This window comes from Nannobrachium achirus (assembly GCF_963921795.1).
Source record: "Nannobrachium achirus genome assembly, chromosome: 13".
NCBI classification, from domain to species: Eukaryota; Metazoa; Chordata; class Actinopteri; order Myctophiformes; family Myctophidae; genus Nannobrachium; species Nannobrachium achirus.
Window position 1 is genome coordinate 62,263,325 of NC_137833.1, and position 24,072 is coordinate 62,287,396.

At 42.1% G+C, this 24,072-nt stretch overlaps 1 protein-coding gene across 1 annotated transcript; it reads left to right on the forward strand.

Moving 5' to 3' along the window:
• Nucleotides 1-12,654: 12,654 nt before the first annotated feature.
• On the forward strand, nucleotides 12,655-23,602 carry LOC308296934 (uncharacterized protein). The gene is made up of 2 exons (XM_080740290.1): nucleotides 12,655-12,787; nucleotides 22,404-23,602. Exons 1-2 carry the CDS (start codon nucleotides 12,715-12,717, stop codon nucleotides 23,276-23,278), a joined length of 948 nt encoding a protein of 315 aa, XP_080596416.1. The 5' UTR covers nucleotides 12,655-12,714; the 3' UTR covers nucleotides 23,279-23,602.
• Nucleotides 23,603-24,072: the final 470 nt, after the last annotated feature.

The window sequence follows — 24,072 nt, forward strand, 5'->3', positions numbered from 1 at the left end:
TTGTTGTTGTAGGAAAAGTTTCAATTTCATTGTGTGTGTGTGTGTGTGTGTGTGTGTGTGTGTGTGTGTGTGTGTGTGTGTGTGTGTGTGTGTGTGTGTGTGTGTGTGTGTGTGTGTGTGTGTGCGTGCGTGCGTGCGTGCGAGCGCGCGTGCGTGCGTGCGTGCGTGTGTGGGGTGTATTATTTATGTTAAGAATGACGTGACGGTAGGATATTAATAATACAACTCTTTATTGGTTCCATAAAACCGAACCTAAGGAGTAAGGTAGTACATGTACAGTACAGAACATTCATTTAGCATCTCTCCATATTTGTCTATTTTTCATCTCAGACATCTCATCTCCCTCTCTCTCACTCTCTCTCTGAAATAAAGATGGAGGAGATAATCACCCTGGATTGACCGCGTTAATAATGCCGCAGCAGATATCATGCCATATTACAATTCCCTTCAACCACCTCCTGCCACCCCCCCCCCCCACCCCACACACACACACACACACACACACAAATGTCACATTCCAGAAATTAAATGTAATAGTCGAGGGTTTAACGCATTTACTGTAATGATGCCCCTCTGAATTTTGACATACGGTCATATTTTCAGCCGTTACCGTGGCCCCTGGCAGAATGATCCATCGCTAACAGGGGAAGTAGGGGAGCTGTCATAATTAGAAGCAGAAAAGCGTCATTCAGAGATACCCCAGGCCCAGTCACTATCGTGGTTGGCTTGTCAGTGATTAAGGCCCACATGTGTGTAAGTAACAACTGCACTGGATACTGTCAGTTGTCTGCTGTATGTAAACAATGCTAATAACAAGTGTGTTGTGTTTGTTTCTGTTGTGTGGGCCTATGCAGTATACAGGCTGATACTAGCTGGTCAGTAGGAGAATGAAGTATTGGCCCTCTACAGCATATTTGGGCAACGGGCGGCCCGGTAGAGAGAGGGCGAGAGAGAGGCACTTAATGCGGCCCACAGGTTAATATCGGAACACTGATATACCGGTATCATTGATTTCAGCTGTTACAATTCCAAACATGCAAACATGACTCGCATTAATTACTTCAGTCTATATTAGTAGCTTACTGACTTGGCAGCACTAGTCTTTTTTTTTATGTCCAATGTATTTGTATTTATGTTTATAAAGGTAACATAAGAACATGTAGGCCTAAATACAATTTTTACTTTTCAGGATTCCTGTTCAAAAATAGCAGAAAATAATTCCATTTCGAAAATAGCAAAAATAATCAGATCTACAAACTCAAAATGCGTCGCAGTGCAACGTGCTTTGAGTTTGTAGATCTGATATTTTTGCCAGTATATGCATATGCATTGTGGCCCTCTGGAGTGCACTGGAGTGCACTGTACGCAGTTTTTAAACTGTACACTGTTACACTGTATGGTTTTTGTTGTTTTTGGGTTGTCTTGGGTGACTTATTGTTGTCTTGTTGTTGGGTTGTTGTTTTTGTGTGTAATAAGGCTGAGAGTGCTCCTGGCACAAGCATTTCATTGTATGTCTGTACCTGTATGGATATGCGTGTGACAATAAACCTGAACCTGAACCTGAACCTGAACCTGAATGTGAAAATACAGTATGGTGGCCCTCTCCATCATCGAAATTGCCCAGCCCTGCTCTACAGGAAGGGACAGAGCAAGCTGCTCCACCAGAGGAGGCCCAGGTCCTTCAGTAATGTGCAACAGGCTGCTGCAGATGTTCTACCAGTCTGTAGCACAGTGGTTTTCAAACTCTTTCAAGTCGAGGACAAATTGATTTGTGTTGCATTTGGCTGCGAACACCAATTTGACAATATTTTTGTGCCAGGGACTGACCACAGCAGGGACGCGCAGAGAATGTTAGAGAGGCAGGGGCTGAAATTTCTAAAAGGGCCTTTTGGTGAAAATCTCGAAAATAGCCGACCTCCAAGCTCACAACGCGTCGCAATGCGATGCGTTGTGAGCTTGGGGGTCGGCTATTTTCGATGCTTGATTTCTACACAGAGAGGGCAGTTCTTTCAACATGAGATGCTGCATTCAAGTTCAGGAGACTTTGGACAAGGCAATTGAATGCTGCCTTCAGGTATGGCATGGAAAGAGGGGGCATTTGCATTTCTTTCACCAGAGTTAAAAACTGCGTTCATGGTCTGGAGAGGGCACTTTTTACAGACGGATAAAAGGGCAGGGGCTCAAGCCCCCTTTGATGTCTATGTGTGCACGTGCCTGGCCAGGGACCCCCATGCAAATACAAAGGGTTTCCGCCGTGCCTCAAGCCAAGTTTAGGATGCTCCGATGCATCTCAGGCACTTGAATATATATGAGGGAAGATACTGGAGCAAACTTGGACTGTTAAAGACTTTTATTGCGACCGAAGGTCACAGTTTACCATGAGAAATGTCACAGCTTGTCTCCACGTGTGTACACATTTTTACAGTCTATGGGTTGGTTCCCTTGACACATCATTGTGACATCACAGGTGATATCACAGGTGACATCACCTATGTAAAAGTCCATATGGGTATTCCCCAGAATCCCTTTTATGCCCATATATGAAGATCCCTGATGTCATCGATATATATCACTGGCCAGATGGCCAAGACATGGCCCATATCTGTGTGGCTGGTTCAGATGGGGATCTCCATGCTGAGCATACAAGATAATATTGTATGTTGTGATGTCATGGGAACCACTCTAACAGAATCCCTTTCATGGCCATATATGGAGATCCCTGATGTCATCAATATTAAGCCCATATCTGACAGGACTTCTACTAACTGGTATATCAGACTAACTGGTCTGATATACATCACTGGCCAGATGGCCAAGAATTGGCGCAACCTCGCATGTCACCCTGAGGCGTCTTACTAGTTTACAGGGTGCAGGCTAGCCCCGGTCCAGAGCGTTAGCAAGTTCTCTCCAACGCCCTGCCAGGGACGGATTAACCCCCGCGAGGGCCCCTGGCCGATAATTCTTTAGGGCCCCCCCACCCTCCCGAAGTGCACTACCCAGCTTGGATTTTAAGCCATGATGATCATCTGTGGGCCAAGAAAGCACCTGTAGATAACAGAGGAGGGGCCCATGCCCACACATTTGAATTAACGTATACATTTCATTTTAGTAAATTGTCAATGACCACGCGGCACAGTTCCCCCAAGGGCCCCTGAGCGCCAAGGGCCCCTGGCAACGGCCCCACCGGCCCAATGGTTAATACAGCCATGCGCCCTGCCAGGAACTCACCTCAGATCATGGACAAGTAATTCCACTGCCCTGCGTTCAGGTTCAGGTCTAGGTTCAGGTTTATTAGTCACATGCATATCCATACAGGTACAGACATACAATGAAATGCTTGTGCCAGGAGCACTCTCAGCCTTATTACACACAAAAACATCAACCCACAACAACAAGACAACAACAAGTCACCCAAGACAACCCAAAAACAACAAAAACCATACAGTGTAACAGTGTACAGTTTAAAAACTGCGTACAGTGCACATGACTACCTACGTCTCGCATTCATCTCTTCGTTAAGCAACATGATTGCTTGAGCATAAAAACTATTACTGAGACGGGTGGTGTGCGATGAGATGCTCTGGTAACGTTTTTTGGATGGGAGGTGATAGAACAGGGAATGGGCGGGATGACTGCTGTCCTTTAAGATGTTCTGTGTCTTTTTCTTACAGCGTGTGTTATAGATTGTGTGTAACTGTGGTAATTCTGTGCCAATGATTTTGGCAGCTCTCTTCACAATTCTCTGTAACTGTTTACTGTCTTGAACAGTCACGTTACCAAACCACACTGTGATGCATCCTGTCAAAACACTTTCTATGGTACAGCGATAGAAATTTACAAGAGCCTTGGTGCTCAGGCCAAATCTCCTGAGGCGCCTCAGAAAGTACAATCGCTGCTGCGCTTTCTTAAGGATACCTTTGCTGTTTAGAGACCATGTGAGTGAGTTTGTTATGTGAACACCCAGGAATTTGAAACTGTCCACTATGTCTACAGGTGAACCATTTATGGTTAAGGGACTGTGATTGACTTTAGACTTCCTAAAGTCAACGATGATCTCTTTTGTTTTACTAACATTTAGAGAGAGATTGTTATTCTGGCACCATAGGGTTAGCTCTTCAATTTCCCTCCTATAGGCCCTCTCATCATCGTTGGATATTAGTCCTATAACCGTGGTGTCATCTGCAAACTAAGCGAGGGCTACTACTTCACTACTCACCTAAACAAAGGCAGTGGTGTAGTTGAAAGTCTGTTCTCCCGGGTGGGAAGCCTCTCAGGACCCGACCTTCTCTGTAAAATACACTTTTTGGGCAAAAGAAAAAAAAAAGTCCGCCAGACAGATTTTTTGTTTTGTTAACTCCACAATGCCTGCAGTAAAACAGGTCTGGTTAAATCTTTTAAAACAGATTCAGAGCTTCGATGGGTTCCCAGATCCATTGCTGGTTAACAGGCCCCACTTGAAGATCCACACGGACATAGGCCAACTGTCTAAACACGGTTAACTGCCTACTTCTGCTCTTAACACTGGTTCACTGATTGTAAGATGATTCATTGAAAGAACTAATGGTCTTGGAATAGAACTACATAGTGAAATTGCCAGCACTGGTTTAATGAAAATCTGCACTCACTTGGCTTTATGATTAGATGGAATTTATATTATATGTAATAGTTTTTAACAACGTTTCGGAAGAAAATGTTGGCAGATCAAGTACTGTATATAAAAACTTTATAATCCAACTAAAAATAAATGTCTAATTAAATCTCATTGTCTCTCAGTTTGACTGTACATGAAATGTGGCTCATCAGACTCCTCAAGGACCACACCCCTGCTGCCTCGGCGAATGGGAGATCTTTTTCTGGGTAGGGGGTTGCCATGGAGACTTGGCTCAATGTGTCAAGTCAAGTGTCAATCCTGCCATACACACACACACACACGCACGCACGCACGCACGCACGCGCGCACACACACACACACACACACACACACACACACACACACACACACACACACACACACACACACACACACACACACACACACACACACACATTCAATATAAATGTGCAAATGCACATTATGCAGAAACATGCAAACACATATACACACACACACACACACACACACACACACACACACACACACACACACACACACACACACACACACACACACACACACACATACAAACATACTTACATACTGTAAGACCTACACATTCTAACACTTTTATGTTCACGTATAGCATTAATTCTTGAATATAGACAGATGTCTATGGTAGCAAATCCAGGTCATGTGTATAAGACTAGAGTTCAGAAAACAGTACCTAATGTTGCGCCTGCCAATTATAGCAGATATCTTGCCTAAGCCCTTGACTTGGGCACTCCTGCCATCTGCGGATCCCTCACAACCAATCTGTGGGCTTCCAAATATAAACACTAGCAATAATACACATGGGTGTGGTTGGAACTTTGTAATGCTTTTTTCCAGACTACCATTTAGACTAAAAAAAGACACCCTACTTTCAAAATGGTGACCTCTCGGGCAGAGACTTCGTATCTCCAAAGTTTCGACTCTGATTTGCCGTACGGATTTCCAAACGAGAAAAACCTCTTCAATGAGAGCACTTCCAGACTTCCTGAATTGCAAAAATAAAACTTTAAAGGGGTGTGACTAGCGATTCAGGGTCTGGAACCAGGCTAGCTATTTTCACTACTTGAAATACATTTTTAAAATGATAACAAAAAAGGAAGATTCTGGACATACAAGGTTTCCACCCAACAATGTTGATCTGTAGCCTAATTCACCGTTTGTCAGCCTTCTGATTGGTCCCTGAGACTCCCTGACTGGCCAACCAGAAAAAACCATTCACTTTTTGCTATCGGGGGTGGAGTTTGTGCAGTGGAGAATGTTGTTTCAGGCTTTCAAAAACTGTCCGCAGTGCGGAGCACGACCTTCGTCCAGTACGGCCGCGGCAGTAGGGGGCGATCTCGCTCATCATAATGAATAAGCTTCAACAAACTAGTTCACATGGACCTTATCAATGGTCTAAGAGTCACAATTGGGTACATATATTTTAAATGGGCAGAATTACGAAAAGCCAGCCTATTATGTGAGGAGAAACATTATAGTTCTGTCCTCTTCCTACCCAAGATGCAATGCGCTTCTCTTTCTATTTCTATTCTATCTCTGATCCAGAGGATTAAACTAATTAAAACATTTATTTTCGGGGGAAAACTACTGTTTTGCTATGTAATTACTGTACCTTATTCTTCCCTTTTTATTAATATCACGTAGATGTGTTTTTTTTGGTACTTTATATAGCCGTAATGAGGCTATGAAGATAAAAAAAAATCCCAGCCACTACCACTATAAAAGAATCTGCAAAGAGGATTCTGTCCCACTGGGATTAAACAAATTAAAACATATATTTTCGGGTAAACCCCCTGTTTTGCAATGTAACTACTGTACCTTTGTCTTCCCTTTTTATTAATATCACCTAGATGTTTTTCCTTTGGTACTTTATATAGCTGTAATGAGGCTATAAAAAATAAAAAAATACCATTCACTGCCACTATAAAAACAATCTGCCCAGGGTCAAATGTCCCATCATAGTAACAGGGCAGAATGGGGCGGGATTTGCAAAAGGGATAATTAGGTATTACGTACACATAGTTTGAACATGATAGATGAAACGATAATTGTTGAATTCCGTCATGCCTAAAAATGTACACCCCCTTAGAATAATGTGTGATTGGATTATGATCTTGCTGCAGACAATGAGGACCTAGACCGGTGAATCTTTTTAATTTCAAGGACCCACACTTCATTAGACCACAAATCCGCCTTATATAGGATTTATTTATGTCCGCGTCCCCAATTCTAAAGAATTGTGTGTTGGTCTGTCCATCCACCATTGGACCGATTGGCGTGAAACTGTGCATGCACACTCTACTCCCTGGAAGCCAGAGCAGAACCATATGCCCACATTTTCACTGTCTCCGCCAGGCCGAAAGGCAGGGCAAATCAGTACACAGTATCAGTACACAGTATCTCTATAGTCATGTGATCAAGACGGATCTGTCCAATATTACATATTACTGTACATCCAAAGTTTGCAGGATTGGTCTGCAATGTCTCAAATCATGAACATAGCTTGCAATTTCTCTGACATTTTGCGCAGACATTCCCACTAGGTCAAGGAACAAATGCAACCCTTTTCACATGTTATAGTGCCACCAGCAAGTCGACTTTTGCAAAACACATTTTTGGAACAAAATGCCCAAAATCGTGCATGCAGCGTCTGATTGCCGTGAAAGGCTGAAGTAGACATGAACCCGTTTCATATTGGCCTATTAAAGAGCCACCAGGAGGCCACAATAACTTACCTGACCAGGTGGAGACCTTTGATCGGAAGAGCACTGCTTCTAGTTTAACTCTGAGATTGTAATCTGTTCTCTGAGTTAAAGTCCTGTAAGGGTCCATTTGGTTATCAACTGACCAAATGTACTTAATAAACAGTAGATTTAAAGAGGTGGTGCCATAGTTTTGTACCTTTTCTGTTTTGTATGTGTCTATGGAGTTAACATTATTCACCCCCAAGTGTGGTTAAAATATGCAAATATGTCTTCCCTGTGTATTTTTGGTTTCTTTCTGAAAGCTGAAAGCCTCTGAGTCAGGGTCAATTGGAATACACCGCGGGTGTGGCTAACTTCAGCTGCATGGGTCACCATTCACACCTGAAAACCATAAGAAATATTCCTCCAAGTATAATCAAAATACCTGATCATCATGTTTTAGGGGGGAACAAATCGCAACACTTTGTCTTTAATCATTAATTTACAGCAGTCCCTGGAACCCCCTAAAGGACACCACATTAAAAACACAGAGCTAGAGTGTTATGTAACCAGACAGAGATTGAGTCTATTTGGAAGGACTTGTAATCTGGCTTTAACCAATTATATCCTGGGCCAGGGTCCCTCAGGGGTCTAGGGGTCTAATATATGCTACAAGCTCACAACACATTGCATTGCGACATCAAAAGTTGTTGAAAATTAGCCTCCAAGCAGTGGTGAGGAATCAATCGTGTCCAACCTAGCAGTGAACTCAGTGATTATGTTATTAACTTGCTCTGTCCATTCACATTCTATGTTAATGATTATGCTATGAAATCATGATATCATACACTGTCACATGCAATAGACAAACAGAAACTCATACACTACCGGTAAGACTCCCTAATCGGGAGATAAGCGACCGTCAGGTCGCATGTATACACAACCTCATGGTGGCTAGAAGAGGGGCATGTTAGAAATCAGACGGAGGTTGTGGTTTGCCAGCCAAGGAGTGTGTGTGCAAAGTTTGGCATGGATAGGGGCAACGGTGCCGGAGATAAGAGTAGGGACAAAAGTGTGACGTGACGTGACGTGACTTGACTTGACGTGACGTGACGTGACGTGACGTGACGTGACTTGACTTGGCGTGGCGTGGCGTGGCGTGGCGTGACGTGACGTGACGTGACGGACAGACAGACAGACTGACTGACAGACAGCCGGTGGAGCTTTTCATTGTAACTTTCCACCTGACGGTTGCAATAAGCAAAGACGTACGCACACACGCACGCACTCACACACACAGACACACGCACACACACACACACTCTCAGAGGCATTGGGCAATGACAAACAGCATTGGTTTTTCACTCTACCAAGATGAGGTTAAGGAATTGCTTCGATACAGCACTAACAATTACCACTCCATTAGAGCAGAGAGATAGAGTGAAGAACAAGTTATAAACATGCTAGAGAGTGACCCATAGCGCATGCGTATCCATGCACGCGCGCATGCGCACGTACGCACACACACAGACATACACACACCGTTCTCAACAAGCCATCCTTGACGCATCAATAGGACTACTGCTGCTGCCCTGTAGTTGATGCTGTAGTGAGCCAACTGCTTTCTTCTGTATATCTGTATTAGAATGTATCTTTGTATTGTGGTCATCTACATATTAATAGTGTGCAACTGAATAATTAATTTCCCCTGCACTGAGCTTCAGAAACGGGCATTTTTTCCACAAGTGTTGGTGTATGGCAACATAAGGGAGAAAAGGACAGAGAAGTATGTGTTTTATTATTAAAACACATTCGATTTTTTTATCATCATTGTTAGAAATAATCTCTTAGGTTCTCTGAGGATTGAATTTATCACATGCAGACAAATGCAGATAAGATACTTCTTCTTGGATTTCAAACATAATTTCTCCCTTTTCATTGGTAGGGAGATTATGTCATAGTCTGAGCTGTGAGAGAAGCAGAAGGCTGTCAGGAGTATGCAGACTGAAAGGCAGATATTTACTCCATGGTCTTGCTGCCATCTAGTGATAGTTAGTGGGTATTACAAAGCATAGATTCTATATCTTGTCGGGTGGAAACCTTGTATGTCCAAGACCGTTTGTTTTGTCATGTTCAAAATTAACTAAACTAGTGAGAACAGCAGATCTACAAGCACACAACGCCTCACGGCGCGAGGCATTGTGTGCTTATAGATTGGCTGTTTTCACTACTTTTGTGCAATGGCCTTATGATGAAGCAGGGCTTTACTTGGTGAACAAAAGTACAAATTTGAAACTTGGAGATACGAGGTTTCCACACGACACAGTGACATCCAATGAACACAAATACCGGCCTCCATTAAAGCACCATTGCACATTACACCATTCCTACTACAAAAATATCTGTATGTCAAAACAAGCCATTCAAACATGCCCAGCAGACTACAGCAGCCAAATGTTTTTCATTTTGTCAAATCCAGGCAACATTAGCAGTCATTGCTGGCAAGAAAGCTTCAATAACGAGTAGGCCATGATTTGAGGCATTTTGTTCCAAACTGACCAATCCTGCAAACCTTGGATGTAATATGAAATATCGGACAGATCCGTCTTGATCACATGACTATAGAGATACTGTGTACTGTGCTAGACAAGTCCATATTTAAAAAAATGTAATATAGATATTTTTTGATTTACCAGACTGTAAACCATAAACTAGAAGTTTTTAATCTGTTACATTTGTAATGCTTATTACAAATGGGTGTACATTGAGGAACTTTTTATTCAAACATGTTGTTTGTTTTGTTGTCTAGCTATCGAACAGCTTCACCCAGAAAGGCCTACTGGTAAATTGTATCCCTCTTATTTAAATACAGGCTTTTTAGTCTTCTCATTAGACCAGATCTGTGTCACTTTCACCTCTGGGACAACCAGATCTTATTTTATTGTTGTTTGGTACACAAATCAACACAATCCTAGTTATTTTTTTGTGTTCAATCTGTGTTTTGAGATATTTTAGTATTTCAGCATGTACTAGTGATGCATTTGCATCATATGATGCAAAATGAATCATCATGATGCATTATATGATGCAAAATGCATCATTGTGTTTTGAGATATTTTAGTATTTCAGCATGACTAGCATGCTGAAATACTAAAATATCTCAAAACACAGATTGAACACAAAAAATAACTCTGGATTGTGTTGATCGTGTACCAAACAACAGTAAAATAAAGGCATGTTTTCACTACAGTTCCGGAATTTTTCCTGCAAAATAATTAGCGTAATCATTTTCAACTTGCCGGGAGTTTTGTTTTTTGGGTGTTTTCACATGAGCAAAAATGCTGGCATAGCAATAAAATACATCGTTTTCACTACTAAACCGTGGCGGTATGAAAGTCCGTGTTGCCAGACTTTGCGAGAGAAATAAGCAACCAGGTGTACGAAAATAAGCCCCAAAAAGTGATATTATCTATAGGCCACACAAGCAATTTAAAACTATAAGCATCGCCACATCAGCTACTTGACAATTGCCGATCTAAAAGATCACAACAAATAAAACGCAGCCAGAAACGATCAATATATACAAGCAACTTTAAAATCAAGACCATAGTCACTTATAATTAGCAGACATGGCAACGGAACCTGCAGCGCGCACCACACTGTCTGGACGCTTGCTAAAGCAGCAGCGACTCACTTCTGTTCGTCTCTCTTTTTCTCTCTCACCAATGGATTTAACAAGTTACAAGAAATATTCTTCATGAAACAACACACGTGAACCTTATGTGTCACATAAGGTTCAGAATAAGGTTCAGAAAGGATCGATTATGCAACGTGTTGTTTTTTCTTTTTTTCTTTTTACGCGTCACCGATGGATGACCAGACTGTATTCCTCGTCGCTCGCTGCTCAGTAAAACACTTTACGACGAGAAACTATTTGATGCAGATGCAGCTCTTTGAGTTGGTAGCTTCCAACTTCCATCACATCACATGAGCGCATTGCGTCCCAATCAGACAAAAAATAGGCTATAGCACCGTAAAAAGAGTTGGTAAAGATTCCAGCTTTCATCACATTACGAGCGCATCCCGTCTCCCGTTCTCCAGACCGGACTTGTATCAAAACCCACACAGCTTAATTACAAATAGGCTATAGAATAGCCTACAAATAAGCTTGAACCATGAATTGAGCAAGCTTGCATTTATCAGCACCGCGGCCGTATAGACTGGAGATTGTAGAAAGAAATGTCTTCTGTGTTTGGCAGGCTTACATAACATTCGAATGCAATATGGATTCTGAAGCTTTCAATCCCAATTACAATGCTTTAACTGTTAATATTGGCTCCTTGCATGCACCTGCTTGTCCGAAAAAAGTAAAAATCACGGTAGGCCTATGCCGTTTTCACTGTGGGGAAATGTCTAATCTCCCAGTACTTTAGGCAAAAATTACTAGGTATTTTCCCGTCAAATTTTGGACTACAAAACTCACGGAAGACAAAATAAGTGGCCGTTTTCACATGGCGTGAATTTCAAAATTGCCGTCATTTTGGAAAAAAACTTCCAGAAGTTTGACTCAGTGAAAACGGGGCTTAAGATCTGGTTGTCCCAGGTGTGAAATGGCCCTTTTGCGTATTGGTCATTTATGTGATTCCTCTTTTCCGGTTGTATTTAACTGGCCTGCCTACCTCAAACTTGTTAGACTTGATGAAGACCCCGAAGGGGATCGTAACGCTGTCCATGCCTTACCTTCAATAATATAATTATTCCTGGGAGCAACGACTCAGTGTGCGGACTTCATCCTCTTCCTATGTACGTATTTTTGTCCAGCACCGGAAACTATTTTTTGGGATGTGCGTGCCTTTCCTTGAACTCCAAGCTCACAACGCCTCGTCAAGCGCAGAGATAGTGAGCAGTAAATCAAGACAAACAGGACTAATCTTACCTAAACAAATATTCAAGTCAACCACCAAGTCAACCACTAAATCAGTGTACACGTGCATTGAGTGTGTGCATGCGTGCGTGCGTGCGTATACAGCATATGACCAAATGTGATGGGTAATGCTGGAGCAGTGGGTGGGTCCTGGTTAGCCTATAACTGACTAGCCTAGTAAACTGACTCCTCCCATCTTCTGTGAAGGCAGGAAGAGAGACTGCTTTACGAGGCTAATAACTGACCACTGTTCTGTCCTGTGGGTCTGGGGAAGTTTAGTAGGAACAGGCTACTATCTATCAAGTCATCAATACCAGTGTTCTACTGAACTAACTATCTATCAAGGCATCATTACCAGTGTTCTACTGAACTCAAGACGATTTACCAGGCCTCAAACGTCGACTATCAAAGTGGACCGGAAGGAGAGGAACTGTTTCAGGAGGTTTTCTAAAAGACAGATGTCGTCCAACAGCTTTTTAACAGCGTCAGAAGAAGCCATGCTGAAACAGCCTGTGATTAAAGTTTTACTATGTAACTTTTTTTATAAAACAAATCTTAAAATTGTCCTAACTGTTAAATCGCTAAAGTTTTAGAACACCCACTCCGTTATTTTCAGCTTCTGAAGCCTTCTCTTTATATGTTTTCTATGAGCCGTGAGGGGGGGAGAATTTCGCGCCATGATTACGTAATCTGCATCATCTGTATACGTTGTGTATACGTTGCCCAATCACATCGCCGATCATGCACACATGGTACACTACCGGCCAATGCAGCGCATCTTGAAGTGGGGTCGCCATATTTGTAGTCGCCCGTGTGTCTCTTTACTCAAAAGGTAATTCTCGCCTACCAGGCAGGGTGAAATAGTCCGTTTCTCCGGAATGCCTGAACGCACAGGAACCAGGGACCCCTCTAAAGATAGCTCTCGGCGTTGTGGAGGCAGACGCGGGGGTGTGAAGGTACGAAAAACGGGCGAAAGACGCGAACGCGACCGCGGTTTGCTATATGGCTACTGACCACTAGTTGAGAATCTTACACAGTATAGCTTTAAGTTACACAGAATAGGTTTGTGCATGTTTTCATGTAGCCTACTGCAGGCTTTCTCAAAGCGGCACCCTAGGGCTTTGTGACGCAAGTCCAGGGGTGCCGCAGAATGCTTATATTTGGAAATTATAAAATCAATATCACCTAAGTTTAACCACTAAGGGTCGTTGCATACCGTTATAAGGAGCCTAACTAATTTCGGTTCGGGAGTGCTCCCCGACCCGAAATTATTTAGGTTCGGGGAGAGTTCATCCATACTTTATTAACGGCTAGTGCCGACGTCGCTTGTAAATATTGGAGGTCCATGGCATGACAACGTTAGTGGCCGATACATGAGCGTTGCAGGGCGAATACATATCTGACTGACTGACCCTCGCGCTGCAAGCTGAATGACTGGAAGTCCATTGAGTAGCATCAGCAGGCAGCAGCGCCAGTGACGGGGACACGGGGTCTCTTCCATAGGTCTCTTCTCTCTCTTTCACTCACTCTCACAAACACTCGAACTCTGTCGAAAAATTTAATCTACAAGCTCACATTATAGACGTGCCACGGCCGCCTCTCTTGCTGCATGCATATCACCACGCAGTCACAACTCGTCGTGGAAAACAACACGGAACATTAGCAAAGTTGTGTCTATGCTTTTCTTTTCTCTTTAAGCTCTTCTTTCCTCTTGAAAACGGTCAGCGACTAGCGAGCTGTGTGTGTGTGTGTGTGTGTGTGTGTGTGTGTGTGTGACTGTGTGTCACGCGCGCGCGCGCCTCCACTCTCCAGCCAGAGTGAGTGAGAACCAACCAGCTGACATGTATCCGCTATGCGACGCTCTAATCACGGCCACAAGCATTTGGAAGCTCGGCGTGTCTCCCTCCCAAATTACCGCTGCTTCCTTGGCTTCATAGCCGAGGAAATGAACTTGAAGCCGGGCTGAATGAATGAGAAGACACCGCTTAGTACCGAAATTAAGTCGGGAGGTCACAACATTTTGGCAGCACCGTGGAGCCGAGTTTAGTCGGTTGACGCCCCCCCGAACCGGGGACGACGACCCATATTTGGGTTTGGACAGTGCCGAACCGAAATTTGTTAGGCTCCTTATAACGGTATGGATCGACCCTTAAAGACCCTCTGTACTGTACTGAGTAAAACGGACTTTAGTTGCACTTTTAATTGGTGCGTTCTTTTTCAATCTACACTAAATCTCCTCACCAGAAATAGCCGATCCACAAGCTTGTAAATGTATTTTTGGTGAATGCTCCCCCCCAGAATAGAGATGATGGCGTTCTGTCCTAAATGGAAACAGATTCTCTCAATATTTCCTTGTGACATTCATTATATCTCATGGGGAAAGATTTACAGTACATATGATATAAAGCGGTGATTCTCAAACTTTTTGGACTTCAATACCCCCTTTTCCTGATTGCTGAATCCAAGTATCCCCATTAATCGACAACATTTTGACTAGAAAATATACTGACATCAAAAATCCTGTTTTTATGTCAATATTGTTTCATTTGGTTTAAAGTTTATGGAGAAGCACGTTCACATACATTTGTCAATGTTTATCATTACACGTACCCCCATTTGAGAAACAATGATATAAAGAGCCACTGCTGTCATGGTTGACAAAGTATCACTAAAGTAAATAGAATTCAAGTTTTTAGAGGCTAGGCTATTTTAAATGCTTAAGCAACATGTCAATCCTATGCTTACAGCTCAGAGGAATGCTTCATTTGGCTATAGAGACAGAAGGGAAATCATTTATAATCCATCTGAGATGAGCGCATTCATTTGTCCATTTGCTATAGGCCTACAGTAAATCGTTGCCGACAGGTGGAAACCTTATATGTCCAAAACCGTTATTTTATTTGTAATTTTAAAACATGAATTTACATATCGGCTATTTTCACACTATTTGTGTCTTTCTAAAGTAATATTTGATTAGACATTTAGAGATGTTCGGGTTGCAGTTATTTAAATAACCATATTTGAACATTTATACTTTCACTCTAGTAAATGTTGCATATCAGACTTCCACAGAGTATTTCTACATTGTGGCATTGATACTTTTAATTGAGTATCAAATGACAATGTTGCACAATGTTGCACATTAAGCTAATCAGCAGTTTTTCCTTTCAACCCTTGCCCCCAGTGTCCACAACACGTCTGTTTACCAATGTTGAAATGTTGAGCGCTAGTGCCAGTTTGTGTGCATGCGTGCGTGAGGGCGTGTGTTCTAGAATCTAGATAAGGGGTGGGCAACTTTGATGATAGAGAGGGCCACTATATTCCCACACTCACTCCAGAGGGCCACATTCCTTGGCATATTGCTCTCATCTCCTGTAGAGTAGCAAAAATAGCCGATCTACAAGTTCAAAACTTGTTGAGCTTGTAGATCTGCTATTGTTGCTACTTTTGAATTGGAATCCTGAATTATCTTTTGTTATTTTTTTAATTGGAATCCTGAAATGTTACATTTTTATTTAATTTCCAATTCATTTAGTTATACTTAGTATGTTAACTTTATGAGTTACATATACATTAAAAAAGACTAATACCCAGGGGGCAAAGGAAGGTGTGCTGCATTTGCCCCGACATAAAAAGTTGTCCACCAGAAATATTATCTATGACCCAGTAGGATCACAACCTATATGGACAACCCGGTCAATTTGTACAACAAAGTCCAATATGGCCGCCTCAATATTAGCCCCTATTAGTTTTAATGGGGGTGAATAGGGCAAAATTCTAAACTGAGGGATATTTCCACGAAACTTCACAGGTTGATCAATGGTATACATATGAACATTTTTTGTATTGCAAGTTTCCATGAAATCCAATATGGCCGCCACAATATGGCCGCCATAATGTAAGGACCCAGAAAATAGGTTTTGCCTCTAACTTCTGAACCAGATGAGCTAGAAACGCAAACTTGGTGTCTATTTCATGGTGTCTGACCATGGGAGACTCAATGGAATAGCTAATTTTATTATTGGGTGTGTCTGGACCTTTATTGTGCATATTTGCAAGATGGTGGACTCCCAAAATAGAGCTTTAACATAATTTCTACCATGATTGTTCACTGCTTTTGCAAATACAAGCAATATGAATCCATTCAGGGGCGCTGGAACTCCCAAATCCCAAGGGGAGCTGAGCCTGGAGGAGTTGAAAATTCACGTTTTTTATCCGGTTTTGGGTTATTTTTATTACGGTTTCGGATTCCCCACACAACGGTGTAACAAGGAGCTATATAGTTACTAGTTATTATAGCACACAGTGCAACACACAGCACGCATGCACACACACAGTCACTCACGCACACACTACAAAATCGGGTATTATTTTTGTAACAGTTTTCTACTGTTTTTTATTCCCCATATACAACAGTGTTAGTTTGCAACAATGAGCCTATAGACAGTTTCTAGTTCTCAAATAAATAGACTTTGGTGTGCCATCAAAGCGGGATTTAAATTTGACTTCCCTTCTGACCGGAAGTGGCAAGGTGACCATGTGATTAGGTCACCATGTGATATTCAAATACCTTTTTTCAGGCTGTTCACAGCTTTCAAACAAAAAAAAAAGATTGGAAATCCGTTCAGGCATTCTTGAGATAATAGCCATTATGTTTTACATTATGTAAGCAAAGATGGCTGCCCTGTATGAAAGATGGGGTTGTATGGGGGGTGGAACATGCAAAATCGCGATTGAAACCATGTTTACTAGATTTAATGGGGTCCAAATTTTTATTTTATTTTATTTTTTAAATCAAAAAAAAAAAAAAAAAAAAAGTTTTTTTTCTAAGTAAAAGTCGATTTAAGTCGTCTGGCAGGGAAGTCCATAGTGAGAAAGTTGATCTAAAAGTCGTTTGGCACTGTATGAGTTAATATAGCTCTGTGTGTGTGTGTGTGTATCTATAGGCTTATAAAAAGAAAAAAAAAAAAAAAGAAAAAAAAACGTTTTTTCTTTCTTTTCTCCCCACCACCAGGGGAGCTGCAGCTCCCTCAGCACCCCACTTCCAGCGCCCCTGAATCCATTTGCTAAGATTTATGGCACAGAAGGGACTTATACCTGTATTATTCTTGAGTTTGCATGTTGTCAAAATGGCTGTGGCAGATATTATATTTCCTGTCCGATTCTACTGTATGTAGTTGTAGCAATGACTTCAGATAAAATCAGAGACCAAAACAATGTATCTTAGAAATTATTTTTTTATTTAAAAAAAAAGAAAAACAGAGAGAGATTATCTCAATGAAATGAATGCAACTGCCTTTCTGGGTCTTTCACACATAGACATGCACATGCTTTCCAACAACTTCAGCTTCAGGGAAATTATAATGAACACATGATTAAAACAGGCTGCATTATAATGCAAATAATTGCTAGTCACTATCACTGTCATGTGTACCTATCCTGCTGCATCTTGTCTCCAGTCCTTGGCAACGACACCCCAAGTAGCATGCAATTCCCTTCTTCGCACATGAAGTTCAATCACCCGAGAGAGACTTGGAGTAGAACCGCTGCTCCTTCACTTGGAAAGGAGTCAGCTTAGGTGGTTCGGGCATCTAGTACGAATGCCCCCCGAGCGCCTTCCTAGGAAGGTCCTCGATGCACGTCCCACTGGGAGGAGACCCCGTGGCAGACCTAAGACCAGATGGAAGGATTATATCTCCAGACTGGCCTGGGAACGCCTCGGTATACTCCCAGAGGGAGTGGAGGAAGTTGCGCAGGATAAGGAAATCTGGAAGTCTCAGTTGGAACTGTTACCCCCGCGACCCGATTCCGGATAAGCGGTTGAAGATGGATGGATGGATGGATGGCACATGAACAGTTTTTCTGGCAGCCTTTGATACAGCTACATGATATTGCCTTGTCCATCGATATAGGCCAGGCTGGCTCTGTAGATGTACCGGGGACTGCCTTCCCACCACTGAGAGACCATCCATATTCAGTGAAGCAAGGGATGTCTGGCTTCGCGATGTGTGCAGTTTTATCTATTATGGCTGCAAGAGCAGCTCTTTTCAGGTGCAGGCCAAAGGCATTTTCTGTAGGTGGCAGCAGCTTCAACAGGGTTGATCGGTTATTTAGGAACTTGTACACTCTCAGCTTTGCCAGGTCAAAGTCCTCCGAATGGTCAGCTTTTGATGCATATGCAGCTATTGTGAGGTCTCTAGCCTGATTCTTGACATCCTCTGAGAGGGAATAAGAGGAATTTTCACCAAACTCCTGAGGTGCAGGGAGATCTAGACCCATGCTGGTCTTGAACCATGCCTTCTTTCCAGTGAAAAAGGGATAGCTGGTGGTATCTCTGCCACTCAGGCTGTGAATAAAGGGCAGGGCACAACACTGTGCGAGTCCAAGGGCTGAGACCATGTGATGGATAGGAAGATACGCATCCTGCTCTGTTCTCACCCACAGCTCTGGAAGGTCTAGGAGGTGGGTGGCAGCATGATATAGATGCCTATATCATGCTGCAGCCATAGGAAGGCAGTCCCCTGTCCATCTACAGAGCCAGCCTGGCCTATATCAATGGACAAGGCAATATCATGTAGCTGTATCAAAGGCTGCCAGAAAAACTGTTCATGTGCGAAGAAGGGAATTGCATGCTACTTGGGGTGTCGTTGCCAAGGACTGGAGACAAGATGCAGCAGGATAGGTACACATGACAGTGATAGTGACTAGCAATTATTTGCATTATAATGCAGCCTGTTTTAATCATGTGTTCATTATAATTTCCCTGAAGCTGAAGTTGTTGGAAAGCATGTGCATGTCTATGTGTGAAATACCCAAAAAGGCAGTTGCATTCATTTCATTGAGATAATCTCTCTCTTTTTTTCTTTTTTTTAAATAAAAAAATAATTTCTAAGATACATTGTTTTGGTCTCTGATTTTATCTGAAGTCATTGCTACAACTACATACAGTAGAATCGGACAGGAAATATAATATCTCGTTTACAGCCATTTTGACAACATGCAAACTCAAGAATAGTCCCTTCTGTGCCATAAATCTTAGCAAATGGATTCATATTGCTTGTATTTGCAAAAGCAGTCAACAATCTTGGTAGAAATTATGTTAAAGCTCTATTTTGGGAATCCACCATCTTGCAAATATGCACAATAAAGGTCCAGACACACCCAATAATAAAATTAGCTATTCCATTGAGTCTCCCATGGTCAGACACCATGAAATAGACACCAAGTCTGCGTTTCTAGCTCATCTGGTTCAGAAGTTAGAGGCAAAACCTATTTTCTGGGTCCTTACATTATGGCGGCCATATTGTGGCGGCCATATTGGATTTCATGGAAACTTGCAATACAAAAAATGTTCATATGTATACCATTGATCAACCTGTGAAGTTTCGTGGAAATATCCCTCAGTTTAAAATTTTGCCCTATTCACCCCCCATTAAAACTAATAGGGGCTAATATTGAGGCGGCCATATTGGACTTTGTTGTACAAATTGACCGGGTTGTCCATATAGGTTGTGATCCTACTGGGTCATGGATAATATTTCTGGTGGACAACTTTTTATGTCGGGGCAAATGCAGGTTTCCTTAAAAAAGGCTGGTTTGCCCCCTGGGTATAACATCTTAATACTACTATACTAGTTAAGTCATTCAACTACTAATATAGACTGAAGTAATTAAAGCGGGTCATGTTTGCATGTTTGGAATTGTAACAGCTGAAATAAATAATATCAGTATTCCGATATTAACCTGCGGGCCGCATTAAGTGAAGGTGGGGGTCGCATGTGGCCGCCAGTTGCCCATGTATGATCTAGATCATGTAAGCACTCATTCTTTTGGCAAGTGCATAAAAGATCTCCCCCTCCACATTGAGCAAGGACATGGTTTGAAACTGTCTGGTTCTGTGTGGTTCCCCGTTCTTCTGCCCTTCTCAGGCTTGTTGGGACTGATTCCTTGGAACACATTACCTTCATATTACTTACTGTAAGCTTACAAAGCCTTAATTCGAAGGAGCTTATTTGGCCTTTCTTGTATACCCTTGTATGGTATACGGCAGTGGGGACCTAGCTGGAGCATATTGACCTATCTACTAGATAGTCCGGCTGCCAGCTTAGCATTTATGCTAAGTTGGTATCAAAGGTATGATATTTGGTATATAGTTTTTTTTATTGGCCTAAAATGTTGTTTATATATATACGTTCATGAAACCACCTGCTGACGGCCTGTCAGCATTGAGCAATTTTTTATATAGGGGGTAAAAGTCTGGGCCCATCACTTACTATACACTATACTATAAAGGAAAAAAATACCCCCAAAAAATCTGCTTTAAGTAGCATGTGAGGGGTCAAACTTATAATGATTCTGAATCCATTGCAAGCATTTGTTTTGCATGAAAAACCTTCCTTGGGCTTAAAAAGCCCCACACGAAATTGTGAAAAGTGATGATTCATCACTAAACCATATTTTTGTTTGTCTGTTTTTAGGCCAAGGAATGTTTTTCATGCCAAACCGATGCTTGCAATGGATTCAGAATAATTATAAACCCCTTGTTTGACCCCTCAGGCCCTCACATGCTACTTAAAGCAGATTTTTGGGGGTATTTCTTTCCTTTTATAGTATAGTGTATAGTAAATGAATGGGCCCCACACTTTTACCCCCATAAAAGAAATTGCTCAATGCTGATAGGCGGTCAGCAGGTGGATTCATGACTGTATGTATATAGACAATATTTTAGGCCAATAAAAAACTATATACCACATTCCATACCCCTCCTCAGCCACGACAAAACTGTCAAAAGTGATGACTCATCACAAAATCATATTTGTGTGCGGCTGTTTTTAGGCCAAGGAATGTTTTTCATGCCAAACCAATACTTGCAATGGATTCAGAATAATTATAAACCCCTAGTTTGACCCTTCACATGCTACTTCAAGCAGATTTTTTGGGGGTATTTTTTCCTTTATAGTATAGTGTATATAGTAAGTGAATGGGACAAACTTTTACCCCCTATAAAATAAATTGCTCAATGCTGACAGGCCGTCAGCAGGTGGTTTCATGAACGTATATATATAGACAACATTTTAGGCCAATAAAAAAAACTATATACCAAATATCATATCTTTGATACCAACTTAGCATAAATGCTAAGCTGGCAGCCGGACTAAGAGCAGGGGTGGGCAACTTTGATGATGGAGAGGGCCACTATATTTCCACACTCATTCCAGAGGGCCACAATGCATATACATTCAAAAATAGCTGATCTACAAGCTCAAAAGCTCAAGTACGACACGTTTTGAGCTTGTAGATCGGCTATGGACTTTTGTATGACATAGAAGTAATGTTGACCGTTTGACGGACTCAATCCTCCACCATCCTCCATAGATGATTTGCCCATTGTGCAACCTTGTTTTCTCACTCATTTCTCAACATTTAAACCAAACCACAATAGGTTATACGTGGATAAAGGGTATCCACACATTTTGAAAGTGACAAATTAAAGGTAGGGTAAGTGATATGTTTTGCAAAAGTTATACAACATTTATTTGTTCTTTTAGAAAAGGTTAAAGCACTCTTAATCCAGAGTGATTTACAATAAGCAAGTAATACATCAATACATCAACACGAATGCATCGAACGCATAGAAATAGTAATCTAAAAAATAAAACTTATGTAGACCACGCACCTATTCAGATAAAAAAAAAAAGAAAAGAAAAGAATGTTATAAGAAAATACACATATAAATCTATCTAAATGACATGTATGGTCATTGAGGGTAGGTATGGTGCTATGGGCCGAGGTGGAGTCAGAAAAGGTGAGTCTTCCGACCACGGCAGAAGCTAGGGAGGGATGAGTCTGCCATTTTAAGTGCAACAGGGAGTTTATTCCACAGTTTGGGGGCCAGGAAAGTGAAGTCTATGATAGTGGATTGTTGTCCTGGGGTTTTTAGCGAGCCCTTTTAACAAATATGCTGCATTAACTGATTAAATGGTGCATGTCAGAGACTCTATGACTAGAAACTCTCAAGAAAGAAGTAGAGAGATGCTTTTACATTTAGAACATCGTGAGTTGGTAATACAACACAGCTTGAATGTTATTTCATAACTTCCATAACTTGCTTTTGTATCCTTTTTTCTCTCCTCTTTCTCCATCTTAGATGTCTTTCCTGCCCAACTACCACTGATGAATGTCTGCAGCGAAAACAGTCACCTAAAACATCACCATGGAATTCACACAAGAAAGAAGCCCTACTGCTGTGACCAGTGTGGGAAACAGTTCAGCAGGAACAGTGTTCTCAAACTTCACCAGAGAATTCATACAGGAGAGAAACCCTACATCTGTGACCAGTGTGGGAAAAGCTTCAGCCATAGCAGTCATCTCAAAGTTCACAAGATAATTCATACAGGAGAGAAACCCTACTATTGTGACCAGTGTGGGACAAGGTTCAGCAGCAACAGTGTTCTCAAAGTTCACCAGAGAATTCATACAGGAGAGAAATCCTACAACTGTGACCAGTGTGGGACAAGGTTCAGCAGCAACAGTGTTCTCAAAGTTCACCAGAGAATTCATACAGGAGAGAAACCCTACTATTGTGACCAGTGTGGGACAAGGTTCAGCAGCAACAGTGTTCTCAAAGTTCACCAGAGAATTCATACAGGAGAGAAACCCTACAACTGTGACCAGTGTGGGACAAGCTTCAGCCAAAGCAAAACTCTCAAATACCACAAGAGAATGCACGCAGGGTTGAAGCCCTACCATTGTGACCAGTGTGGTAAAGGGTTCGCCATAAACGCTAGTCTGAAGATTCACCAAATAATTCATACAGTAGAGAAGCCTTACAACTGTGACCAGTGTGGGACAAGGTTCAAACAGAGCAGTCATCTCAAAAGACACCAGAGAATTCATACTGGGGTGAAGCCCTATACTGCTGTGACCAGTGTGGGAAACGGTTCAGCAGGAACAGTGTTCTCAAACTTCACCAGAGAATTCATACAGGAGAGAAACCCTACAACTGTGACCAGTGTGGGATAAGTTTCAGCCAGACCAGCAATCTCAAACTTCACCAGATGATTCATACAGGAGAGAAGCCCTACCACTGTGACCAGTGCGGGATACGCTTCAACAGAAACTGTGATCTCAAAATACACCACCAGAGAGTTCATATTGGGATTAAGCCCTACCACTGTGATCAGTGTGGCAAAGGGTTCACCACAAACACTAATCTCAAGATTCACCAGAGAATTCATACTGGGTCGAGGCCCTACCACTGTGATCAGTGTGGTAAAGGCTTCAACCGCAGCAGTGATCTCAAATGTCACCAGATAATTCATACTGGGATGAAGCAAAGGGTTCAACCATAGACGTAACCTCAAAATACACCAGATAATTCATACGGGAGAGAAGACCTACCACTGACAGATTGTGGGTGTAAAGCTTCTCGGTAAAGTGTGAAGTCACCTCAAGCAACATCACACTGTACGTTACTTAATTGGACAATGCAATTGGTAGATGCATCGGTATGCAGTCAGGGTTGCCGACATTGGACAGTCAGCATTCAGGAGATTATTTTGGAGGAGGGGGGGCTTTACTCGCACTGGAAAATGATGGGCATAATTTCAGCAATTAAAATGCCAAAAGTAGGTGTACAGAATTTGATTTGATAACTACTTACTGTAAGTGAATATCTCATTACATGCACTGCCCACACCCTTAAGCGCGCGCGGGGGGGGGGGGGGGGGGGGGGGGGGGTGAATGACCATTCAGGAGCATGGCAGGAGATGGGGTCAAAATTCAAGAGACTCCTGCCAAATTCAGGAGTGTTGGCA